General features: G+C 40.3%; 1 protein-coding gene across 1 annotated transcript in view; it reads left to right on the plus strand.

Annotated features, from left to right (window-relative positions):
* Megf8 (multiple EGF like domains 8) overlaps positions 1 to 21,877 on the plus strand; it is a 60,463-nt gene extending 38,586 nt beyond the window's left edge. The window contains exons 14-17 of the mRNA XM_076179348.1: positions 420 to 574; positions 1,586 to 1,766; positions 2,882 to 3,350; positions 8,965 to 21,877. Of these exons, the coding sequence (XP_076035463.1) occupies positions 420 to 574; positions 1,586 to 1,766; positions 2,882 to 3,350; positions 8,965 to 13,071 (4,912 nt within the window). The 3' untranslated portion in view covers positions 13,072 to 21,877. The remainder of the gene's footprint in view (positions 1 to 419; positions 575 to 1,585; positions 1,767 to 2,881; positions 3,351 to 8,964) is intronic.
* The last annotated feature ends 2,093 nt before the right edge of the window (positions 21,878 to 23,970 follow it).

Raw genomic sequence — 23,970 nt, forward strand, 5'->3', positions numbered from 1 at the left:
TCCTCTCCCTCCCTCCCTCCTCTCCCCCCTGCCCCCTTCTCTCTCTCTCTCTCTCTCTCTCTCTCTCTCTCTCTCTCTCTGTCTCTCTCTCTCTCTTTCTCTCTCTTTCTCCCTCTCTCTCACTCTCACTTTCTCTCTCTCTCTCTCTCTCTCTCTCTCTCTCTCTCTCTCTCTCTCTCTCTCTCTCTCTCTCTCTCTCTCTCTCTCTCACTCTCTCTCTCTCTCTCTCTCTCTCTTGCTCTCTCTCTCTCTCCCCTCCCTCCCTCCCTCTTTCTCTCCCCCTGCCTCCCCCCTCTCTCTCTCTCTCTCTCTCTCTCTCTCTCTCTCTCTTTCTCTCTCTCCCTCTCTCTTTCTCTCTTATCCTTCATTTTCTCTCTCTTCTCTCTCCTTCACTTACCTTTTTCTCATTATCTTTTCAGTAATAAAAGTTTTGGCAATGCAACAACTATAGGCTGTGAACTTTGTGACTGCAATGACCACTGGGATGAAGAAAAGGGTTTTTGTGACAAAACCAGTGGCCAGTGCTTCTGTGTTGATAATACGTATGGCCACAATTGTGAGAAATGTCTCCCAGGTGAGTTTTAATTATCATGATTTTTTTTTTTTTTATATAAGTACATCAGTGGACTCTCTTTTTCTGCATGAGGGGACAGAGGGGTATGGTTGCTGATTAACTGAAGCTGTCTTGCTGTGGATGTACTGTACCTTGCTGCATAGCTTCTGACTCAGGGCAGTGGACGGGATAGAGGGATGACCTATCATCCATGAGGAGCTAAGATGAATGGGAGGAATGAGTGGCGGATGGGAGTGGGTGCATGACTTTTGACTTGGATACCTCCCTTGTAAGGGGAAAAAAGTCCTTTGTATATAGATATATAGGGATAGACCATAAAAGTTTTATGCTGGCAATATTTTATGAACTTATACTCGTGCAATCTAGAGTCACACAACATTCACGTATGATTGAAGACTAATCTCCACTTAAGAGAAGAATGCTGCGTCACCCTTGACCCATACTATTATTTTTTTCCGATTCCCTCCTTCGTTCTCTCCTTTAGGGACCAATAACAGGTAGCTGCTAGTCATGGTTACATCTGGAGGTGCAGCCCTGGAGGGCTGACACTTTGTGTGTCTAAAAGAAGTTTCCTCTAGGATTGAAAGAATGTACACTAAGTCTGACTCTGCAAGGGGAAGGGAGACATGTATGAATAGTTTTAGAGGGATCAATCTGTTGATTGTGGTTGATCAGGTGAATGGACAATAATTGAAAGGATCAGGAAGGGAAAAGAGGGAGTAGTTGAGGAAGAGATGTGTGGTACTAAGAGAAGAGGGTCCATAGATGAGGTTTTTATGGTAAGACAAATGAGAAGTATTTAGAAAAATGTAAGGATATTTTGGGAGTATTCATGTATATGGAAGATGCACCTGGTTGGGTTAATGCCTGCTGGCTACCCCCCGAGTAAAGAGGAAAAAAGCCTTTGGTATATGTATGTATGTATGGATATACTCGGAATAGTCCTACAACTTGCTTCATATCTTTCTTATATCTTAAAGCAATTATGTTCAAACAATTTCATATAACCAGGTTTCTATGGTGATCCACGCAATGGTGGACATTGTTACCGTGAGTGTGGAGCACGCAACATCATATATAGGGCTACGCAAGGGCATCTTGGGGCACAGACTACTGGGCAGGACTCTGCCTCGTGTATGTGGATCATCACACCACGGGAAAAATTGGAACCATATCCAAAATATCAATATGAGTATGTAGTACAATATTTTATATGTTTTTCATTATCACATAGAGACTGCCATGTTAATGAGTTCCAGTTAACACTGATCATTCATATCAACTTCTTTTGTCAGAATGAAGTTGTTTGACACCAGTCACATTAGATATGTGAAATGCATCTTTTGACTGAAGGAGTATGATATTGTTGTATAATGTGTACATAAAGATAAAGTTTACCTTGAGCAAATTTTGAGAAACTAACTTGATATCAGCCAAGAATGATTTACTGCCTGCATATATTCTCACTAATTTAACAGCTATTCCTTTTGCATCCCATTCCTACATCATCCTGTCCTTACACACCCTTACAACAGCCTTCCCCATGGGCTCGGAAATTTACCTCACGAAGACAGGCTTAGGCACCTTAACTTGCACCCCCTGGAAAGATGTAGAGTGTGGGGTGATCAATGTAATAGAGGTATTCAAATGGGTCAAGGGCTTTAACAAGGGTGATGCAGATAAGATCATGATATTAAGATAGCAGGGCAGGACTTGTAGTAATGGATTTAAATTGGACAAATTTAGACTTAAGAAGGAAATATGCAAGAATTAGTTTACTAATAAAGTGGTTAATGAATGAAATAGACTTAGTAACCATGTAGTGAGCAGTGAAACTATTGATTGTTTTAAAAGAAGGTTAGATTACTTTATGGATGGGGATGATAGATGGTAATGGGCATGGAACTACCTAGTATAGGCCTTATGGTGTTTTGCAGTCTCCTTCATTCTTATGTTCTTATCTAGCTCTGCAACACATTTCATATCTCTGTCAACCCTTCCATATGCTATCATCAAATCTATGATATCCCAGAAGACATCCTTACCCTTTGCCAAAACCTTCTTAACTATCTCCCATATTTTGAAGATTTTATCTACATACCCTCTTCCTTTTATAAACCTGCACCATTTTCCCACTTTTACTTCTTTGACTGCATAACTAATCCTGTCATTTAACACCTTACCATATACCTTACCAACTACACCTAACAGACTTATCCCTCTAAAACTACTGCATTCATAAAGTTCCCCTTTTCCCTTGTATAGTGGAATCAGGTATGCATTCTTCTGACATGTTTCTAATTTCAGGTCATACATCATTCAGCTGACAATCGAAAAGACCAATATCAACTGTGATAATGGAATCATTCAAGTTTTTGATGGTCTTCCCCCCTCTGTGTCTGATGACAGCATCTGGAACCGACAAAAACACTTCATTGGAGCCTTTTGTGGGGACTGGGCATCATACCCAGTCACTGTGAAGGCAACCACAGGGTTTATGACAATCATATATGAGAAACAAGAGGCCAGTCAAGGGTTCAGTGCAAATTACACAGTCATGCAGTGTCCAGATCGGTTGAGCGAGAAAATGGTTTGTGTCAATGGAAAACCTAGATGCATGGATGGATGGACTGGAGCACTTTGCAATATTCCCATTTGCCCCAAGAAATGCTCTGAGAAAGAAGGACGGGGCAAGTGTGACACATTGTATGGAAGGTGCAACTGTACAGCTGACTTTGTAGGACAGGACTGCAGTGTAGTTAGACAGGGACATCAGGTAAGAAAATTATTACATGTATTCCTCTCATAAGAAAAAGAATGTATCTTCACATTTTTGCCATCAGACACTATCACACAAAAAAGAAATTCTAAATACATTGACTAGAAGCCATGTTATCCAAATATGATTGTGTGAAAGTTATTGGTTACATGCCTGTCATTTTCTGTCATATAGATTGAATACTATACTGGTAGAAGAGCTTAGATTTTCAAGAAGGAGAGGATGTGATAAGGCTAGGAAAGTTTGGGAAGGAAGATGGCAGTATGCTTCAGTATCACTGAGCAGTACATGCATACATATACCAACAACTGTTTCTCCCTTACAAGTGAGGCAGCCAAAGTCAAAGACATAAATCAACTCCCACCCATTTCATCCCCACATACTCCACTCCCATTCACCACCCCTCCCTCACTCTTTTCTTGGCTCCTCCTGGATGATGGGTCATCTCTACATCTTGCCTACTGCCCTGAGTCAGAACCAATGGAGCAGTAGTTCGTTAATTAGATTGTTGTCTCAGGTTTTACCCACAGCCTCACAGTGACTGGCAGCAGTCCATGAGCCCTCCCACAGATCTCTCTGAGAAGAAACTTTGGACTGTTGTCTGTTTAGTATTTGTGTGGGACTGTTTCTCTGTCACTGGCTGAAAGTGGTAGGGGAAGGGGAACAATTGCTAGTTGTCAGTTCTCCATGTGGAAAAATAAAGTGTAAAAAGTACAGTTGATACTGATGAAGATCTTGGGCCCAGTTTGGAGACTTGAGTACCAGCCCCTCAAGGCTGCACCTTCTGATGTAGGTGGGGGGGTTGATGGGTATTGTAAATGAGTAGCTTTGTTGTCTGTCTTAGAGAATAGCCATGGCTTGATGGCTTAGTGGTACCACTCACAGCTGCTAATCTAGTGGTCTGAGTTTGATTCCCACCCAGGGCAAAAATAATTTTAGCATCACTGCACTGTGAGCCAGCACTCCAACTCTTGTGGGCAAGGAGTTGTGTGTGTGTAAGGTCAGAGCATTACCCATAGATTGGGCATATATAAGCTCTGAACTCTCATCCGGGAAGGTAATAATTGTTGATCATGAGTCCAACATGATCCAAGACCATGGTGAATCACAAACAATGGTCCCTCACTGAACAGTATAGAGTATTGCTACTTAGGGCAGAGTCATAAGTGGAGGCAGTTTAAATCCTGTCAGCCAGCAAGTCAGTTTATAGTGAGAGCATACTGTATTTAATTCCGCTGAGCGAGTTAGGGCATTGTTACTTGTGGCGAAGGTCAAGGGGATGGCAGATCGAACCCTGCCACTGGCAAAACAGAATCAAGGGCATGGTTAATTAAATTTCATGCTGCAAACTCCTCTGTAAGAGGCACCGTCTTAACCTCCCAATAGGGGGGAGTTTGTGATGTTAAACCACTATCATATCAAAGTCCTCTGCAAGAAGGCACCATCCTAGCTGTCTCTGGGAGGGGGGAGTTAATGACATTAAATTGGATTTTTATTTATTATATTCAGGGTCTGTATGGGGTGCCCCTATGAACCAGAGCTACATATCATTTTGTCTGTGATAGAGGAAATCTCTATTCATAGAGAAATGATGATACTTTATTATACCGCAGCTCTCCCTCTTTTATGCTGTCTCCCCACTCTTGATGCTGTCCTGTACCACTTCTTTGAATTTTCATTTCCTTTTTTTGCCTAACCTTATGGTGGGGGAAAAGAATACTGTCACCAAGTGTTCTCACTTGAGTTGTAAAAGGCAACAAAAACAGGATGGGGATAGGACTAGGCATCCTTCTCATTGTTGCCCCCCAAAGGGGACAATCCTAAAAAAAGCAAAGGCATAAGAGGGTCTTGGAAGATTTTTCCAATCAGAACCTGGTATGGGTCTTCTAATGTGTGTGGATGTAGGACAGATGAGAGTAAAAGGGAAGAGATAGGCAGTATGTTTGTGAGAAGAAAAATGGACATGTTTGCATTGAGTGAAAATAAGTTGAAAGAGAGGAGTGAGTGTGAGTTTGGGAGTGTAATTAGGAGGATGTCGGTAGTAAAGAGAGGACGAGGGAGAGAAGGGTGGCTATACTAGTAAGTGAAGAGGTAGGTAAACGTGTGGTGGAGTGGAAGGAGGTTTCTTCAAAGTTAATATGGATGAAGGTGAAACTGGGAAGGGAGATGTGGGTTTTTGTAAGTGCATATGAGCCTGGTAGTGAGAAGAGTGTAGAGGAAAGGGAGGCTTTTTGGATAGATTTAAATGAGAGGATAGAGGGTTTAGAGAAAAATGTCAGTGTGATGGTATTGGGAGATCTTAATGCTAGGGTAGGAAATGAACCAATAGACAGAGTGGTTGGGAAGTGTGGAGTTACAGGAAAAAATTGTAGTGGAGAGTTGATGATGATGTGTCTAGAGAGTTGATGATAGCAAATAGTGTTTAGGAAGACAAGCCTAAGTACACATAGGAGAAGGTGGTGGATGGAAGGGTGGTAGATAGGGCTTTAATGGACTACAAAATGGCAATCAGGAGAATAGTAAGAAGAGATTTGGTGGAAGGTAAGTTGAGAGTGGAGGATAGATGGAGAAAGAGGAAAAGGACAGAAGGTAGGGAGGTGCTTAGAGTAAACTGCTTAAATGAGAAAGAAAAGGAGAAGTAATACAAGAAGCTGAGAGATGAGTGAAGGATAGAGTAGAACTAGGAATGGAGGAGGAATGGGGACGTTTCAAGGAGTCACAAGATGCATAAAGATGGTGTGTGGAATGAGAAATACAGGAGGAAATAGAAGGAAGGGTAGGAAGTGGTGTGATGATGAAGCAAAGAAGGTTGTAGAAGAGAAGAAGCAAGCATTCACTGATTGGTTACAAAATAGGATGAGAGAATCAAATGAGAGGTACAAAGAAAAGAGAAGAAGTAAAGCATAAGATAAAGGAGGAAAAGAGGAGAGCATATGCGAAATGGGGTAAGAGTATGACAAAATTTTGAAAGTAATAAAAAGATGAATGGAAAGAAATTAAGAGAGGAAGAGGAAACAAATCAAGTAGAGAAGAAAAGGTAAATGGTGCAGATGGAGAGATGATAATGGAAGAAATGGCAGTAAGGGGAAGATGGGCAGAGTATTTTAGGGAGTTGCTAAATATAAAAGAGGATAGGGAGGGAAAGGTAGTAGCAATGGGAAGTGCTAAGAAATTGACAGTGAGTGAGGAAAATGGAGAAAGATAAGGTGAAAGCTTTTGTTAAAATGGTGAGAGTAGGTAAGGCACCTGGATTGGATGGGTGTCATGTGAAGTGTCTAAAAGGTAGGTACAATGATGGTGGACTGGCTGGCGAGATTGTTGAATGTTTGTTTAAAAGAGGGTAGAGTGCCACAGGACTGGAGAAGTGCCTGTATAGTTCCACTTTACAAGGGAAAAGGGGTTAAGTGTGGGTGAAGTAGTTTCAGAAGGATCAGTTTGTTGAGTGTAGTTGGGAAGGCTTATGGAAGGGTTTTGATTGAGAGGATTAGGAGAGGAACAGAGGGAGTAATTGGTGAGGAGCAGTGTGGGTTTAGGACAGGTAGGGGTTGTGTGGATCAGATTTTTTTTGGTAAGGCAAATATGCGAGAAAACTTTAGGAAAAGGTAAGGATGTTTTTTTGGCCTTTATGGATTTGGAAAAGTCTTATGACAGGGTAGACAGGAAGGCACTGTGGGAAGTATTACAGATATATGGGATAGGAGGAAAGCTGTTAAGAGCAGTCAAGAGTTTTTATGAGAGTACTAGAACCTCTGTTATAATCAGAAATGTTGAGAGTAATTTGAGGTAAAGGTGCTTCATCAGGGATGTGTTATGTTGCCTTGGCTGTTCAATCTATACATGGATAGGGTGGTGTGAGAAGTAAATACAAGAGTAATGGGTGAGGGATTGATTGGAGGTGGTTAAAGAAAATGGAGAAAAGTGTGAGATGAGCCAGTTGTTGTTTGCTGATAACATTGTGCTTATAGCAGAATCAGAGGAGGGATTAAGGAAGTTAGTGATTGAGTTTGGGAAAGTGTATGAAAAAAGGAAGTTGAAGATAAATGTATCCATAAGTAAGGTGATGAGATGTACAAGGGGAGAATGTGGCAGCAAACTGGAGGTGAGCATTAAAGGAGAAAGACTGGAGGAAGTGGATAGCTGTAGATTCTTGGGTACAAATGTGGCAGGAAAAGGAGTGGAGGTGGAGGTAGAATGTAGATTGAAGGAAGCAAGTAAATGCCTTGAGGGATTAAGAAGTGTAATGAGAAATAGACATTTGGGAATGGATGCGAAGAGGAAATTGTATGTATGAAGGAGTGATTTTTTCGACAGCACTGTATGAGGCAGAAACATGGAACATAAGAGAGTAAGAAAAGAAGGATTTGAAAGAGTTTGAGATGAAATGCCTAAGAAGTATGATAGGGGTTACTAGACTGAATAGAGTGAGAAACAAAGAGGTGAGGAGGAGAGTGAGGGGTGGAAAGGGAGCTGGGAGATAGGGTTGATGAAAAAGTATTGAGATGGTTTGGATACAAGGGTTGATGAAAAAGTATTGAGATGGTTTGGATACAAGGGTTGATGAAAAAGTATTGAGATGGTTTGGATACATGCAAAGAATGAGTGAAGAAAGATTAGTAAAAGATGTGTGGAAGGCAGAGGTGGAAGGAGTGAACATGAGGGGTCAACCAAGGATGAGATGGATGGATGGGGTAAAAGGGGCATTGGGAAAGAGGGGAATGTCTGTTGAGGAAGGAAGGGAGAAGACATAAAATAGGTGTGAATGGAGAATGGTTGTGTATGGAAAATGCTGTGATGCATGGGAGGAAGTATGTATGAATGATATTTTGACACAGCCCGAAGGTATTTCTCCCCATCTTTTCTTTTTCTGCACGAGAAGATGGAGAGGGGTGGTTGCCAATTAAATGAAGCGGCCTTGCTGTCTCTTGCTACACTGCTTCTGACCCAGGGCAGTGGGCAAGATGCAAGGATGACATGTCATCCAGGAGGAGCTAATATAAGAGGGAGGGAGGATGAATGGGAGTGGAGTATGTGGGGATGGAATGAGTGGGAGGGGATTTTATGCCTTTGTTTTCTGGCTACCTCCCTTGTAAGAGGGAAATAGCCGTTGGTATATGTTTGTATGTATAATCAGGGCAATAGAACTAGTCTCCTGTATCACCATTTTAGCTTTAACAACCCACAGAAATCAACACAGCAGAGACATTTCTCCCAAACCAAGCAGAAATTGCACTGGCATGTCAATGTTCAGATAGATATTGTAGTTTTGAGTCCTACTAGAGCTAGAGTACTCAAGCTGCTTTCTCACATATCCCATGTATCTGTAATGCTTCCCTTGAAACTGGAGACTATTTTAGCACTGAATAGAATCACCATGTACCTATTTGTTTTTGGTTTGTGGCCCCAAAGAGATCTGTAGATCTTTGGTTGAGAGCCACTACCCTTGAGTCAGTATAGGATTGTAGTAAAGGCATATGGTATTAAGTCCCTGAATTCCAATGAAGGTGTCAGTGCCTCTCAGAGCAGGTTATGGCAGAAGTTTGAAAAGAAAAAAGGGACATATTGTTTTTGTTTTAATTTTAATTAAAATAACTTTTTCTTTCTAATTCCTCAGGTGGTGGTTGTAGAGTTGTTTTCTCCCATGAAGATTGCGACCTCACTCAATCACCTGGAAACTGTGCTGCCTCGTATGGGTCACTCCATAATTGTTGACAATCGTGGTTCTCTTTGGATCTTTGGCGGATACTCCCTCTCCCGTGGCCCCCTCAATGACGTACAGCAGTTTGACATTCGCAACAAAACCTGGAAGCAGGTGACTGTCAACGTACAGCCTGGTTTGCAGCCCCCTCCTCATCGTTACTTCCATGCTGCTGCTTATGTCACTGGACACCGAGAAATGTATATCTTCGGAGGACTGAACAGCAGTACATTCCTACGTGACTTCTGGAAGTTTAACACCTTGAGTGAAAGCTGGACTCGGCTGCCTCACACTGATCTCCCACCTCTTGCAGGTCACACATTGACATATCGAAGTGACTCACAATACAGCTCTCTTGTCTTGATTGGTGGAGCCTCATCAATGTATGGGTTCTTGGATACTGTATGGGAGTTCAACCTCCTAGACAATGTATGGGTCAAAGTGAACACCAGTGGCACAATTCCGACGGGTATTTATGGTCACAGCACAGTTTACCACCAGACCACCCAGTCTTTCTATGTGTATGGTGGTTATTCCTTCAAAATTGACAAAGTTGATCATTTTCCAGAACTGTATGTCCTCGACTTTGTTCGTAAGCGTTGGTCCCTCCTTCCACCAGACTTAGACATTAACCAAAATCCAGCCTCTCTCCCAGCTCCCCGTATGTTCCATGCATCTGTCACAATGGAGGACTATATGGTCATTATTGGAGGGCACATCATTGATCGGCGAGACTCAAAGCAAGGCCTACTGGTTTATTCCTATAAATGTAACATGTGGATTCCATTGGACAATCGATTTGTAACTGTTGTGGGCCCAGATATTGGATCTCTGATTGGTTTGACAGCTGCTGTTCATGATTCTGTTATCTATGTGTTTGGAGGGTATGCAGGAACAATGCATGGAATGATGATGGAAGTTCGCATCCCCCCTGACCTTTGCACTCTTAATTCAAACCAAACACAGTGCCAGGATCGCATAGGGTGTGCAAGTTGCATCGTCCAAGAGCGGTCTGGGACAGACACGTCATACTGCTATTCCAACCTAGGCCCAGAACCACAGAGCTGTAGCAGAACCTCATTTGCCAAGACGAGTGCCAAGGGAGTCAAGTGTGACGAGAAGGTGCTTGAGAGCCGTAACTGTTATAAACACAACAGTTGCACAGAGTGCTTGGCAGAGTGGCCATCCCACCCTGACTCAAAGCAGTATTGTCAGTGGTGTTCAAACTGTCCAAAGGGAAAGTGTATCCCACATGGAAACAGTTGTAGTAAAGAAAATGAATGTGAGCAGCAGACATCAGACCAACGGAGGGACAAGAGTGTCACCAAGGTGGACTTTTGTAATGAACGGAAATGTGTTGCATCAGACTGTGACAAGTGCCGTTCCCTGCATCAGTGTGTGTGGACCAGGCAGGTATTACGGTCCAGTGAGCAGGGCTACACCCTTCAGCTGACACCCATCTACAACTGGAACTGTGTTGAAGATGGACACTCCTCCTACTTGGTAGAATTTTCGCCACCAGGGCAGTGCCCTATTCGCTGCCACCACCATACTACCTGCCAGCAATGTCTCTCTGCTGATGGTGCTGAGGGTGGCTGGCAGAAGTGCTACTGGTCACTGGCTCTACAAGAATGCATTTCTCCCAGTTACATCAACCTGAGGTGCATGGGTGGCGTGTGTGGGCAGATACTTGTCAAGGGTAAGGATCAGTGCCCTAGCCAGTGTGGGGACCACACACAGTGTTCACACTGCTTGCAGTACTCAAAGTGTGGTTGGTGTGCTCTGGAAACAGAGATAGGAGGACGTGGGATCTGTACTCAGGGACGCCTCACTGGTCCTTATGTTGGCAGTTGTCAAGGGAAGGACTACTCGGCTTTCCAGGCTAATGTCATCAAAATGTCCCGTGCTGTAACACCAAACATCTTTGTTTTTATGAGTCCAGATGAACAGAAACACGGTGATCTCTCATTGTCGTGGCACTTCAAAGATTGTCCTCCAGAAAATGAATGTTCAAATGGTCACCATGACTGTGACAAGAAGAGCCAGGTATGTGTGGACACTGAAGTTGGCTTTAAGTGTGAATGTGCTGATGGCTATAACATGACTGACACTGAACAATGTACACCAATCTGCAACCAGGGTTGTGTCTTTGGTACTTGTATTGAACCCAACAAATGTAAATGTCATTTTGGCTATGTTGGCAAAGACTGCTCCATTGAGTGCCATTGCAATGGACATTCCAACTGTGAAGGGCCAGATAAATTGAACTCTTGTAAAGAATGTCACAATAATACTATGGGAGAGCAGTGTCAAAAATGTAAACCCTTCTTTGTTGGTGACCCAAAAAATAATGGTAAATGTGTCTCTTGTTTTGACTTTTGCAATACACATGCGGAATATTGTGTTGATGAAAGTCTTAATCTGACAATTTCTGACCTAAAGGATCTTAGGGATGCTGTCATAGAGGGAGCACATACAGATGCAATCTGTCTCGGCTGTAAGAACAACACAACTGGCTCAAAGTGCGATAAATGTTTAGACGGCTTCTTCAGGGGTTCACCTGACACACGTATTCCATGCCGGCCATGTCAGTGCAATGGACATGGAACAGAGTGTGACCCAGTTACGGGAGACCATTGTAACTGTAGCAACAATACTGACACACTGTGCAGCTCCTCCAAAGTCCGGGGAGGTAGCAGTGGAGGTGGGGTGAGTGTTGACAAAGAAGATGACAAGGACTGTTGGAAGCAACAGTGCTCCAAATGTGAGGAAAACTATGTTGGGAAGCCCAGCAATGGTCACCAGTGCTATCGACTTATGGGCGTTGACAAAGAATATTGTCTTGATCCATACACACAGAGGAAATGTGATCGCCCTTCACCGTTAGGTTACGGACAGACCGTATATTTTGCCGTTCAACCCAAATTTATGAATGTGAACATACGCTTAGTTTTAGATGTAACAAAAGGTGGTGCTGATGTATACTTCAGCTCCTGTGAGGATACATTTGTGGTGAATACCAATAAAACCACATGGCATCATGTAGTGGAAATTGATCCCAAATTCATGACAAGAAGCCAAGATTATATGAACACAGCAACAGCCCCACTCCACACAGAACCATTAAAACGTCCTCTTGTGTCATCTTCTGAACTGGAAACTCTAGTCTCTTTTGAGGGCCCAGTCAGTGCTGATCAACACAAACGACAGCAACAGCACAAACAACCGCAGCAGCAGCAACAAATCCAGAACAAGACTCAAAGGGCCAAACCAGAGTATTGGTTGATTGAGAAGGTTGCAAGTGGTCTCAAGACTTTTGTTACAGTTTCAAACCAGAATGACATCCTCCTCGTGCGAAATGTTACGAACCGACTAGTAATAACACTTCCCCAGACACAGCATGACCTTCGGTCAGCAAAATTCTATATCATTGTGTATGGGATCGGTGATGCCAGCAGCCCTGATACATTTGGCTCAATTTTCTTTGGACAAGATCAAGCTCGTATTGATTTGTTTGTATTTTTTTCGGTGTTCTTTTCATGCTTCTTCTTGTTCCTGGCTGTATGTGTTGTGATTTGGAAAGTGAAGCAGGGTGTGGATATGCGGCGTGCACGACGACGGCAAGTGGTTGAGATGTTACATATGGCCAAACGTCCTTTCTCAGCCACCACTCTTCTCCTTCACTCGGATGACCCAGGGGATAGTGGACGTTATGATGTACCACAGCAAGAACTAGCAGTGTGGTCCCCAAGTAGGAGAAAGCGAATGTTAGGAGTAGGGAAGAAGGAGCGTCTTGGTGATGGTTTTGACGTAGCACCTGTAGCTATAGAGCCTACGGACGATGGAGTAGCTGCAGTAGTCACTGTGGTTGTCCAGCTGCCAGGCTCAGGAGTAGGCACATCTGCTCCAGGTCCTCCCCACCGCCTTGCCCTCGCATCATCCTTATGCTTGATGGCCAGAATCTATCCACCAGCTGCTCGACCTTTCCATCTCCGCCGGCGCACTTCCCACTTCTCCCCCTGATGTCCCCATGAACCCAGTAATGGGTTTTATGGGTTTGCTAGCACATCATCAGCATTCTCACAATGAAGAATCTCAAAAGACCTCTTCGGGAGGGCATACAGGCTAAGTTGTGTCAACTCTGAGGAGCTGCCAGGAGGTCTATCTCTGCTCTCTATCTCCTGCAGCTCACAGCTCTCATTATAATGTACAGAATAGCTTAGTCCATTTCATATTTGTTGTTGTTATTTACTGTGATATTTTTATCTAATCTCATTTGTGGCCCACTCTAGGTTAGATCTGAATTAAGAGATGTATGTGTCGTTGTTTTGGCTTGTGGGAACCCTGTTAGAACAACCTTCCAAATTATTTTAGATGGTGCATGAGACCTTCAGCCCCAGGAACAGGAAAAAAATATATATATGTTTTCAATACTTCATCCATTGATAGCTGACGGCCACTTTAAGATTCTGTTCTGACCAGAAACAGATGATTTTATTTAGCCAACAGAAGCCCCTGCAACACTGGATATGATGATTTGTATATCAGAAAAATGTTAAAAGATAGTGTATTCTTGGGTCTCCCTTCAACTGAATGAAATTGTCTCGGGTTTGTCGGAATGAAATTTGTAGAATGGCCAATGGATATCAGTGGGTTGAAAGTGAGTCAGATTGGAAGGAAGATTCAAGGCTTTATCTTGGTGAGTCAAAGTAAATATCTAAGATACAAGTGTGTTCCCCCAAACAAAGCTAAAGAATAATTTGACTTCTCCCGTATTAGGTAAATCTGGGCCTAGTTTTACAAAGCATGATTGGTTGCAGCCTCTGCTTTGATGTTCAATCTTCTCCACTAATACATCAGAACAGCCTTGTAGGCTTTGCCATAGAAGAGCTACCCCTCAGTACACTGCCTTCATCCCCAAGGTACTTATGTGGGAAGGGTGGTTGAATGGGTTTTATTTGTTTCTGATATGGGTGTGTACTTTGACTTTGTTACTTTATTTGCAATGAGGAGAGAACCTTCAGCACATATATAAATCAGTAGTGCTGAGTCAAGCACCTTATTGGCTGTTTTCACATAATTTTCACTACTTTAAAGTGCACTTTGGTAGCTGTGTCAATATTTTTCATTCATGACACAACTGAAGTGCATTGCAAAGGAAAAGAAAGAAAGAAAAGAAAAATTAAATAGTTGTCAAAAAATATGTGATGATTGCATCAATATAAAAAAATTAAAAAGTGAAATATGTAGACATCAATGCAAAGGATGCAACCCAAAAACTTTGTGTATTTAGGCCCTGGACCAGAGATAATTGTTCTCTTTGTGTAAAGAAAGGTTTTACTCCATTCTATACAATTCCAGACCAGACCACATTCCTTTCCCAGTTCCATGCCTAGTCTCCTGTACCCCTGCCTGCCATTCTTCAGCCCTGCCCAGACCTGCTAAGCTTTCTGCCTAGCATTGCCCAATCTCTACCCAATCTCCTCCAGTTCTGCTCATTCCCTGTCTAGTCCCATCCATTCTCCAACCAGACTTTTTCCTCTTATGCTTTTGAAAAAACTAAAACACATTCTCACCCTTTTTAATTGATCCCTGCCCTTATTCATACCTAATCTCAACCAGCTTAAACTTCATGCTCATACCTAACAGGGCACCCACACCTTTGTATTTTGGATTTTTACTTTGTCTTCTTCTTTCAGTCATGGTCACACTACTGTGCAGGTATGGACCCAAAACTAGGGTGGGTGTTTCTCTCTCTAGGCAAAGACAGGGATTCTGGGGTATTGGGTTTAAGAAATGTCGAATATGCACAATTCCAGCCTACATCTGTGTAGAAAGGGTAAAAACCTAAGCCTAGATTTGAGTCCTGTATGCTTAGTAACATGAATTAAACTTTTACTCTTATCTGTCTGTGGCCATACTTGGCCACATATTACTTGTACATATTATTCTGGAGGTGTGATTATAATGCCATTCCAAGGTTACCTAAGATAATTCTCACTCCCACCATGTCAGTAATCTTCACTCCCCTCCTCTCTACAGGTCATGTGTGAATGTATGTATGTGTGTGTGTATTTGTGTATAATCATATGAGTGTTTGCCTACATAATCGTTTGACCTGACTCGAAACCCCTTCCTATCCATTTTTCATGTATGTATGTATATATGTCAAACTATCATTAGCTACCACAAAACAGCCAGCTATCATGATCATAGATTATCACTTTTATCACTTCATCTGTAATTTATTTTCCCGCCACATGCGCAACCGCGATCCCAAGGGAGCAAGTAAGCAGCCAACCTGCAGACCGTGACTGTTGGTGGCTGCAGCTCTTGTTGTTACTCTTGTTGTTGTTGTTGTTGTTGTTTTTTGGAGCTCGTGTGGTATGTCGTCAGGAGCATATCATTAGCATAACAACATATAGTCCGTCCTCCTCGCTTAGTGCAGCTGCAACCCACATCCCTTCCTGCCCTTCTGTACCCTCCACACACACAAAAGCCCACATTCTGTCAATGTGCAATCAAAGAGACACCTATGATCTATTCAGTTCTTGATACAAAAGCAATCATTGCATTGCAAGTGACAGTTGCTTGAATAGCACTTAAATTCAATCACAGTTTGAATTGGGCTGAACTAAATTTTCACTTTCGTCTGCCACATTTCTCCTTGTATCCAACAAAAATATGGAGTATAGTTGTGTGTTTGATTGCTCAGTACTCTTGTGTGCGGCTGGCATCCATTTGGTCCGTCTAGTGCTTCATTACTATTCTCAAACACATACAGAAGGTGCCCAGTATCACAATGTGTGCATAGTGTATGATTTGTTGCAAACAACAGATTCGCTGCTTACACAATTGACATGTGGCATATGTGTCAGGTGTATATACTGCATATGAAAGACAAAAACTTGTGCATTTCATGCTGCAGAGGAACATGATATGCACACATACATCATTTGTTTATGCAAACAATTCTTGTACTGCATAAATTTTGTAAGCATTTATATGTGCATTCATGTGTACCATACTTAGAGAATGTGCTTATTATTTAAAATGTAAATGAAATACACAGTGCATACAAAATTATATACACTTGTGTGTTTAGTATGTACATATTATGTACATATGGATAATACATGTGCAGGAATTCACCTACTATTATACTGATGTAAACAGACATGAATCATTATGTGTTGATAAACATAAGGGTTGTGTTCAGAAAGATACACAAAGCCAAAGGATAATAAACTGATGTTCATGACGGAGAAAAGAATGGCCTTAAGAGACGGTCCTACCAGGAAAAAGAAAATCTGCATCTCTTCCTAAAAAATGCTTCTGTAAGAAGTGTTTTATACACATGTATACACACATACACACATACATGTACACACACAACTAGGTAAATACACACACACACACACAGTGGTACTTAGAAACAAGAACTCAAATTGGGAAGATAAGTGGAGTCCCTCAAGGCTCTGTATTGGCTCCGATAATGTTTGCTATTTATATAAATGATATGGATGAAGGTGTGGAATGTTATATGAACTTCTTTGCAGATGATGTGAAACTACTCAGAAGAGTAAGTACAGAGGAAGACTAAATTTTTTCAAGAAGACCTAGACATAGTCTGGAAATGGAGTCAGAAGTGTGAAGTGAACTTGAACATAAAGAAATGTAGCATAATGGAATTTGGAAAAAGCAAAAATAGAATATTATGTCAATATAAATTTGGTACAAAGGAAGTAAAAAAGTAAACTCGGAAAAGAACCCAGGAGTAACTATATCAAATGACATGACAACAAACACGTCAACAAATTAGTCGGAGAAACTTTCAACATATTAAGATCAATGAAAGTGGCCTTTGATTACATGGATGAAGAAATGGTTAAGAAAATACTAGTTACACTGATAAGACCAAAATTGGAATACGCTTTGACACTAGTCACCTAGTTCCAAAAAAAAATACAAAGAAACTAGAAAGAATTCAAAGAGCAACGGCAAAGATGGTGCCAGCACTCTCCAATTTGACATACGAACAAAGATTGGATAAACTAAATCTACCAACTCTGGAACAAAGAAGAGAAAGGTGATTTGCTAACCATCGACAGAATTATGAAAGGGATGGAAATTCTTGATAGAGATGACTTACTAAAGTGGGACAGAAGATAAACGAGGACACGAGAAGAAACTTAAGAAGGACAGTTACAGAAGAGATCTGAAAAAGAATAGCTCCCCACACAGAATGATAGATATCTGGAACAAACTGAATGAGGCAACAGTGAGTGCTAAAACTATACATGACTTTAAGAACAAACTGGATGCGGAAAGATACAAAAGGGGGTCACTTCGAGCATAGCTCTCTTCCCATAAAATACAACTAGGTATGTACAACTAGGTAAATACACACAACCAAAAATGCCCACAGCTTGGCAGATAAACCATATGAGGAAAGACTAAAAATATTGGGTCTACTAACTTTGAAAGATTGAAGAGAAAGAGGTGACATGATTACAGTGTTCAGGTCACTAAAGGGGATAGATTGCATTGATAGAAGAGATCTGATTAAAGATGGGAGGGCTTTAAGAGGTCATGGAAGTAAATTAAGAAAGACCACATGTTGAAAGGATGTGAAGAAATACAGTTTTCCATATAGATGTATAAATATGTGGAATAGCTTAGAAGGTGACATAACCTAAGCTCAAACAATACACGAGTTCAAATCTAAATATGATAATTGGAAATCAAAGACATAGATTAAGTTGGAACCGTACATGAATTTGAGTATAGGTATGCTAGAAAACTAGAGAATAGGAGACAAGACCCAACTAACATTACTCCTTTCCTGTATACTACAATTAGGTAAAACAAGTAAATGAACACACAACACACATAAGTTGCATCAGAAGTTGTTTGACTTCAGATCTGTATCACTTTCAGCAGTGTGCTTTCTGCAATACAGACACTTTCCAATAAGTATGACCAACCCTTACACAGTGAAGAGAAAAATGTTACATTATTTTATCAAGATTTGTAGTAAAAGAGACAAGAACTGTTTACTATTTACTTAATTAGTGCCACTAAAATCTAAAACTGGCCATGCTTCTCAAGACAATACCTTTTCAATCTCATGAAACTGTACTAAGCATATTCATAACTATTTGTATGCACAAGTGTTAAGGTTGACACAAAACTGAAGAATATTTGTACCTGAAAAAATAAAGGTCCAGAAAAGCATTCAGATACTTAGTTGTTCAGATGCATAAGGATAAGATTGCTATTATTTCTAAGGATACAATACCTTATATTCGTAAGAGACGTAATTATAATTGTTGTCCCAAGTTTCACAGGCTGGAAACCTGCAACCTCACAGTGGCCATAAGCAATCCTTGGGCCTTCCCATAGATCTCCCTTGGAAGAAACTATGTTATCTGTGTTGTATTAGTGTGGGTATGTTATCACTGGCTAGTGGAAGGAGAGGGAAGAGAGTAGTTGCCAGTTTTTTATTTTCCTTTAGTGAAAAAATGAGGTGAAAATGGGTTGATAGAGACCAAATGCCAGCCCTTCAGGGTTGGTCTTCAAGCGGAAGTGAGGGTATTAATAAGTTTTTAAAATGGGCAATAGAGAGATGATACTTTGATATATATCTTGTTGGACCACTACCAGATAATAGATACTGCAACACAATGTCATATTTTTATAGAATTTGTTCTAGTTAATGCCAGATTATTTCATCCAAGTGTTGGGAAGGATCTTGGACTGCTTATGGACATAATGTAGACTACCTTTTTTGAGTTCAGGGCCCAGCCGTCTACAGAATGAATTGATTTAGCATTTGCAAAGACAAAATTTAGTAAGTTATTTACTTTTAGAGTGAACTTGCAAGAATGGTGCACTTACAATATGTAAGTGCACAGGGAAATTACTCTTGGCTTTACAGCAGTATTAATGTTCAGATTATGAGGTACCTCTCTTCATAATTTTTGAAGAGATGTGTAATGGTACTGTAATAACCAGTAGTTTTTTGTAGTTTTTCCCACCAATGATGTGTTTGGTGCATAGTTTCTCCTACCAGGACACAGCACTTGTTTCATTCATTCATCCACAAGTTTGTGGCCTTTCCCCTGGGGCTCTGAAAATTTTAATCTCACAACCCTCATGCTCCAATCTAAATGGTATTCGGCTATGGCCTACTAAGGAAACTTTAAACATATTAATAATGACTGAATCTCTAGACTGAACTCCTGCCTTTTGGCTGTCACCTCCTGGCAGGAAAAAATATGTACTAAATATATCATTGGCAGGAAAAACTGTGAAAACCTGCACTGACCATTACAATACTTTATGATTAAGTGCACTTTATATCAAAATTTGTGTACTTTCCAGGAGTACATGTTTAATATTGAAGTTTTGTATTCAAATATGAAAATACAAAGAGCAAAGAGGCACCTCATGATATCAGAAGGTTAACAGTGGAACACATATCCTTGCTAGTCAGAGATATGTTAAATTTCTCAAGTTGTAACATCAGTACAGATGAGACACTTGTTCTGGGTTGACAACTTCATCACAGATTAATGACTTCAAAACCCAGTATCATGCAGGTCATGGATTGGATTTAAGGAATTGGAGTTGTATGATTTTCTACTTCCTCTTCTTCCATAAAGCACTGGAATTCCTTTATTTGACATTTCTCTTCAGTCCAGTAAACAGAGAAAAGTTCCTCAAACTTCTCTCTAGTCTTTCATTGAAGAAATCACCAAAATGCCATGGTTAGAAACTGCTGTAGGTAGTGATACACTGTAAAGGAATTTGAAAGGTGCAGTTCCTATGCATGGAGGTAGTCTTATGATTCAAGGATTTTTATGAATCCAGTCAAAATTGCTTTGACTTTTCAGTAATTTAGCCTGTAATATGCAAGCAGTCCATCTCTGATTTCAACTCCATTCCAAATATAAGTTAGTGTGTATCATTTTCAAGCTAAATCCAGATTGTCGTACTGAATATTAGAACAACATACAACAGGTTGTTATGGACTTAAATTTTACACTACAGCATTACCTTTGGTAAGCCACAGTAAACATATATAATTGTCACACAAAACTACTAAACTAAGTGGAGGTACCGGTATGTGCTAGATTTAAAGAATCAATTTAGATGACAAACTTCTCTAGTGAAATGGACATTTATGTCAAAAGGGTACTAAGGAATTCTGAAAAATATTTATACAGTTAACAAAATCTGAGAATTGTAATCCACTTGGTTGTGAACACAACTGATGAAAACTTTGCCTGGTTGTAAGGCAGCAATACCTCACCAAAGACATGGCAATTGCATTCTGTAAATACCATGATCTACAAAACTGTCATAACTAACTCAATCAGTCTTGCTAATCAATAGTTATAAGGTAATTATTCAGAATAAATGTTCATATATGACTTACCATAAACAGTGGATATTACTTTATTTTTATGATGTTTGGTTTGTTTTTCTTTGAGAACTACTGTATTATATAGATCTTAAATGATGATTACTTTTGAAGAAATTGACATTTTCACTTTTTGTATGAAGAATGAACCTGAGTTTGAGTCATATGGGAAGCATATAAACTCATAAACCTTTAGCTGTGTTAGGGAGTTCCCCCAGCTGAATAAAATTACCTGGTTGCAGCCAGAACAAGCTTATAAGTCATGAAAAGCTGTGGAAAGGTTAATCGGGATAAATTTAACCCTTTTGCTGTTAAAGTGGCTTCCTTTGGCTGAATAAAACTCCCCAACAGCATACAGAACAAATGTATGATATAAATATGAGTAAGCAGGTTAAATACAACCAATCAGTTGACTTCTATAGTTGTCAATGAAAGTTTTGAAATCTGAGTTTTATATGAAATAGCAAGTGATCATTTCATGTACATCTTCACATATTTTTGTAGTTGTAAATACAAAGGTATGTTGTACATGTTTTACATGCTTTATATATCTCAGGTCTTGATACTTTTTTTTAAACAATCAAGAATATGCACATATTAAAAATTAAGTACCTCTACCAATGTCAATATGCAACAGAGAATTCTATATCCAGTCTTGCATCTCACACACTTGCCAGAACAGTGGAAGAATGAATTTGTTAGATTTAAACAGTGAAGTAACATGGTAGTACTGGTATACTGTACCATATATTTTTTTGGCAAACACCACTTTGCTCCGTTTAGCTGAATGAAGACCTTGATTCTTTGAATCTCTCTTCAGTATGGTGTATGTTGCACCCCCCTACAACAGCTGTATAAAGTTGGCTATTGTTTGGTTAAACAAAATTTTGAAATATGTCATTGTGTTAGAGGGTTGATGCAGTGTTCAAACAAATATAAAAGTATAATGCACATTCTAGAGGGAAGTAAAACATGCCATGCTCTGGATTGCACATGTTTATTGCACACATTACTCTCTCTTTCTGCATACAAACACGTACACATACTCATGCACAATCATTCCATTGATCAAAATGGAACAGTGATGCACATGCTGAAAAACGCACAGAACCTTTTTATTTTTTATCAGTTCAATTTGTGATACTGACTTAGTGCCATAAGGAAGAGGAATGCAAACATACCAAAGCATGTTTTTAGTAGGACATATTCAGACCTCTTGGCATTAGACAGGATTAAATTAGAGCTTTTTTCTTTTCAGAACACATAGACTTTAAAAGTTTGTAGTAGATCAGAGGAAGGGTAGGAAAGGTAACCAAAGTCCGATGGAGTTCCAGCTTGATATTTTCATCACGGAATGAAATTATGTAAATTGACACTCCCAAAATAAAAAATTTGTATATATGGATGTTTATTATTATATGCATATGCATATAAACAAGGTATTACCCAGTTACTTGTATGATATAAAATTGATTCATGAAGTATGTTGTTGACATTTTAGCATTTTCTTATCCCCATTAAAGCAGTGTTCTCTACCAAATAAGATTATTAGGTGTTTTCCAGAATGAAATCTCTAAAGTGTTTCGTTGCTTTGAAAGAATTGATCATGAGAATTTTAGTTACTTCTGGTCAATAATATTCTCTTGGTAAGAATGCACCACTATGTTAGAGGAGTTAAAGAGAGATTTGAATGAGAAAATAAAACAATAGTGGGTTTGTTTTTGTTTATTTTTATCTATCTGGATATACCAATATGGAAGATTATTATCCACACTTTTGGAGGCAATGTGAGTAGCAGAGCAAGTAAAGGCCGTTTAGTTATACGGATTTACTCTAGTAAATCACAGCCAGTTGTCTTGTGCAGAGCCAGTCTAATCTGTGTTAACCCATTAAACTCCGATGACAAGATTCCTTGTCATTTGGTCAAATAAAACAAAAATTCATAAAACACCAAAATGTTTGATCAAACACCAGAAAAATATGACGTCAGTCCTCGCATGAAGCGAGGACTGACGTCATATTTTTCTGGTGTTTGATCAAACATTTTGGTGTTTTATGATTTTTTGTTTTATTTGACCAAATGACAAGGAATCGTGTCATCGGAGTTGAATGGGTTAAGAAGCAAGGCAACACCATGAAGGCTGTAACGGTTGCCACTACACAAAGTTTTCGTTGTACACAGTAATATTTACAGTGTGACAGAAGTAGGTATTTAGATGGTTGAGTGTACACTCAATAAACAAAAATATATACGAGAGGGGGGGGGGTCGCCGAATCTATGAAGTGGCCTTGCTGTGGATGTGCTGTGTCTTGTGACACTGCTTCTGACCCAGGGCAGTGGACAGGATGCAGGGATGACCCATCATCCAGGAGGTGCCAAGATAGGAGGGTGGAGGGGAGTGGAATATATGGGAAATAAAAAAGGGTGGGAGTGGTTTCTATGCCTTTTTCTTTTTAGCTACCCCCCTGTGTAAGGGGGAAAAAGCCTTGGTATATGTATGTATATACAATTATGATACAAAGGATATGGCATATTTCAATAACATGTGGTGAAAAAATATAAGGATAATTCCATTTGTGGATGTACGCTTCTCAAAAGTAATCTCTTGTGTAGACCAGGTGTCCTAAGAGGTCAAGGTCAGGTCGGCCTAATTTCATTGTTAAGTGGCCTCTGGTTGGGTTCTAGTTAGACCTTGCTCAACAACCGCTTGGTGCTGCTGCTGTAACGTATGGAATGTTGTCTGGCTTGATATCCATATACCACCTTCGGTTTTCCGTGAACAAAATGGAATATTGCTAATTTGTCTGCAAGATTTTTCTCTTTGAAGAGGTGTGAGATTGGTTGGTGGTCTGTGTGGATATGTATATCATAACCAAGGATGATCTCTTTGAAGTGCTTAAGGGCGAATATTACAGGTAGTGCTTCTAATTCTGTTACTGAGTAATTTTGTTCATGTTTGTTGAATGTGCAGCTAGCATAGGCAATTGGTCTGAGTTTTGTGTCATGTTGCATAAGGACTGTGCCGATGCCTGTATAGCAACCGTCCGTGTATATTGTGAAAGGAAGCTTGTGGTTTGGAAAAGCAAGGGCAGGTGCCATCATTTAGGTTAAGTCTTGTTTTAAATCATTAAAGGCTTTCTCATGGTCAGGTGTCTAGTAAAAGGGAATGTCTTAAGTAAGGCAGTTAAGGGTGCTGCTATACCAGCGTAACCTTTGATATACCATCTGTAAAAAACTGATAGACCAAGGAATGAATGTATGTGGTCAACAGAAGTAGGGCGTGGAAAGTCAATGACTGCTTTGGCCTTGTCCCACGAAGTTAAATTTACTTGAGAATTAGGACGTGGCCTAAGAAGTGTACGTATTTCTTTTTGAAGGAAAGAGCCCTTAAGCTTCAGTTTGAGTTCTGCCTTTGGTAGTTGTGAGAAGACAGTGTTAAGTGTGTGTAGGTGTTCGCTAACAGATTTGGAAATGATGATAATGTCATCGAAAT

This window comes from Oratosquilla oratoria, chromosome 42 (assembly GCF_046742065.1).
Source record: "Oratosquilla oratoria isolate Oo_2021 chromosome 42, ASM4674206v1, whole genome shotgun sequence".
Classification (NCBI taxonomy): Eukaryota; Metazoa; Arthropoda; class Malacostraca; order Stomatopoda; family Squillidae; genus Oratosquilla; species Oratosquilla oratoria.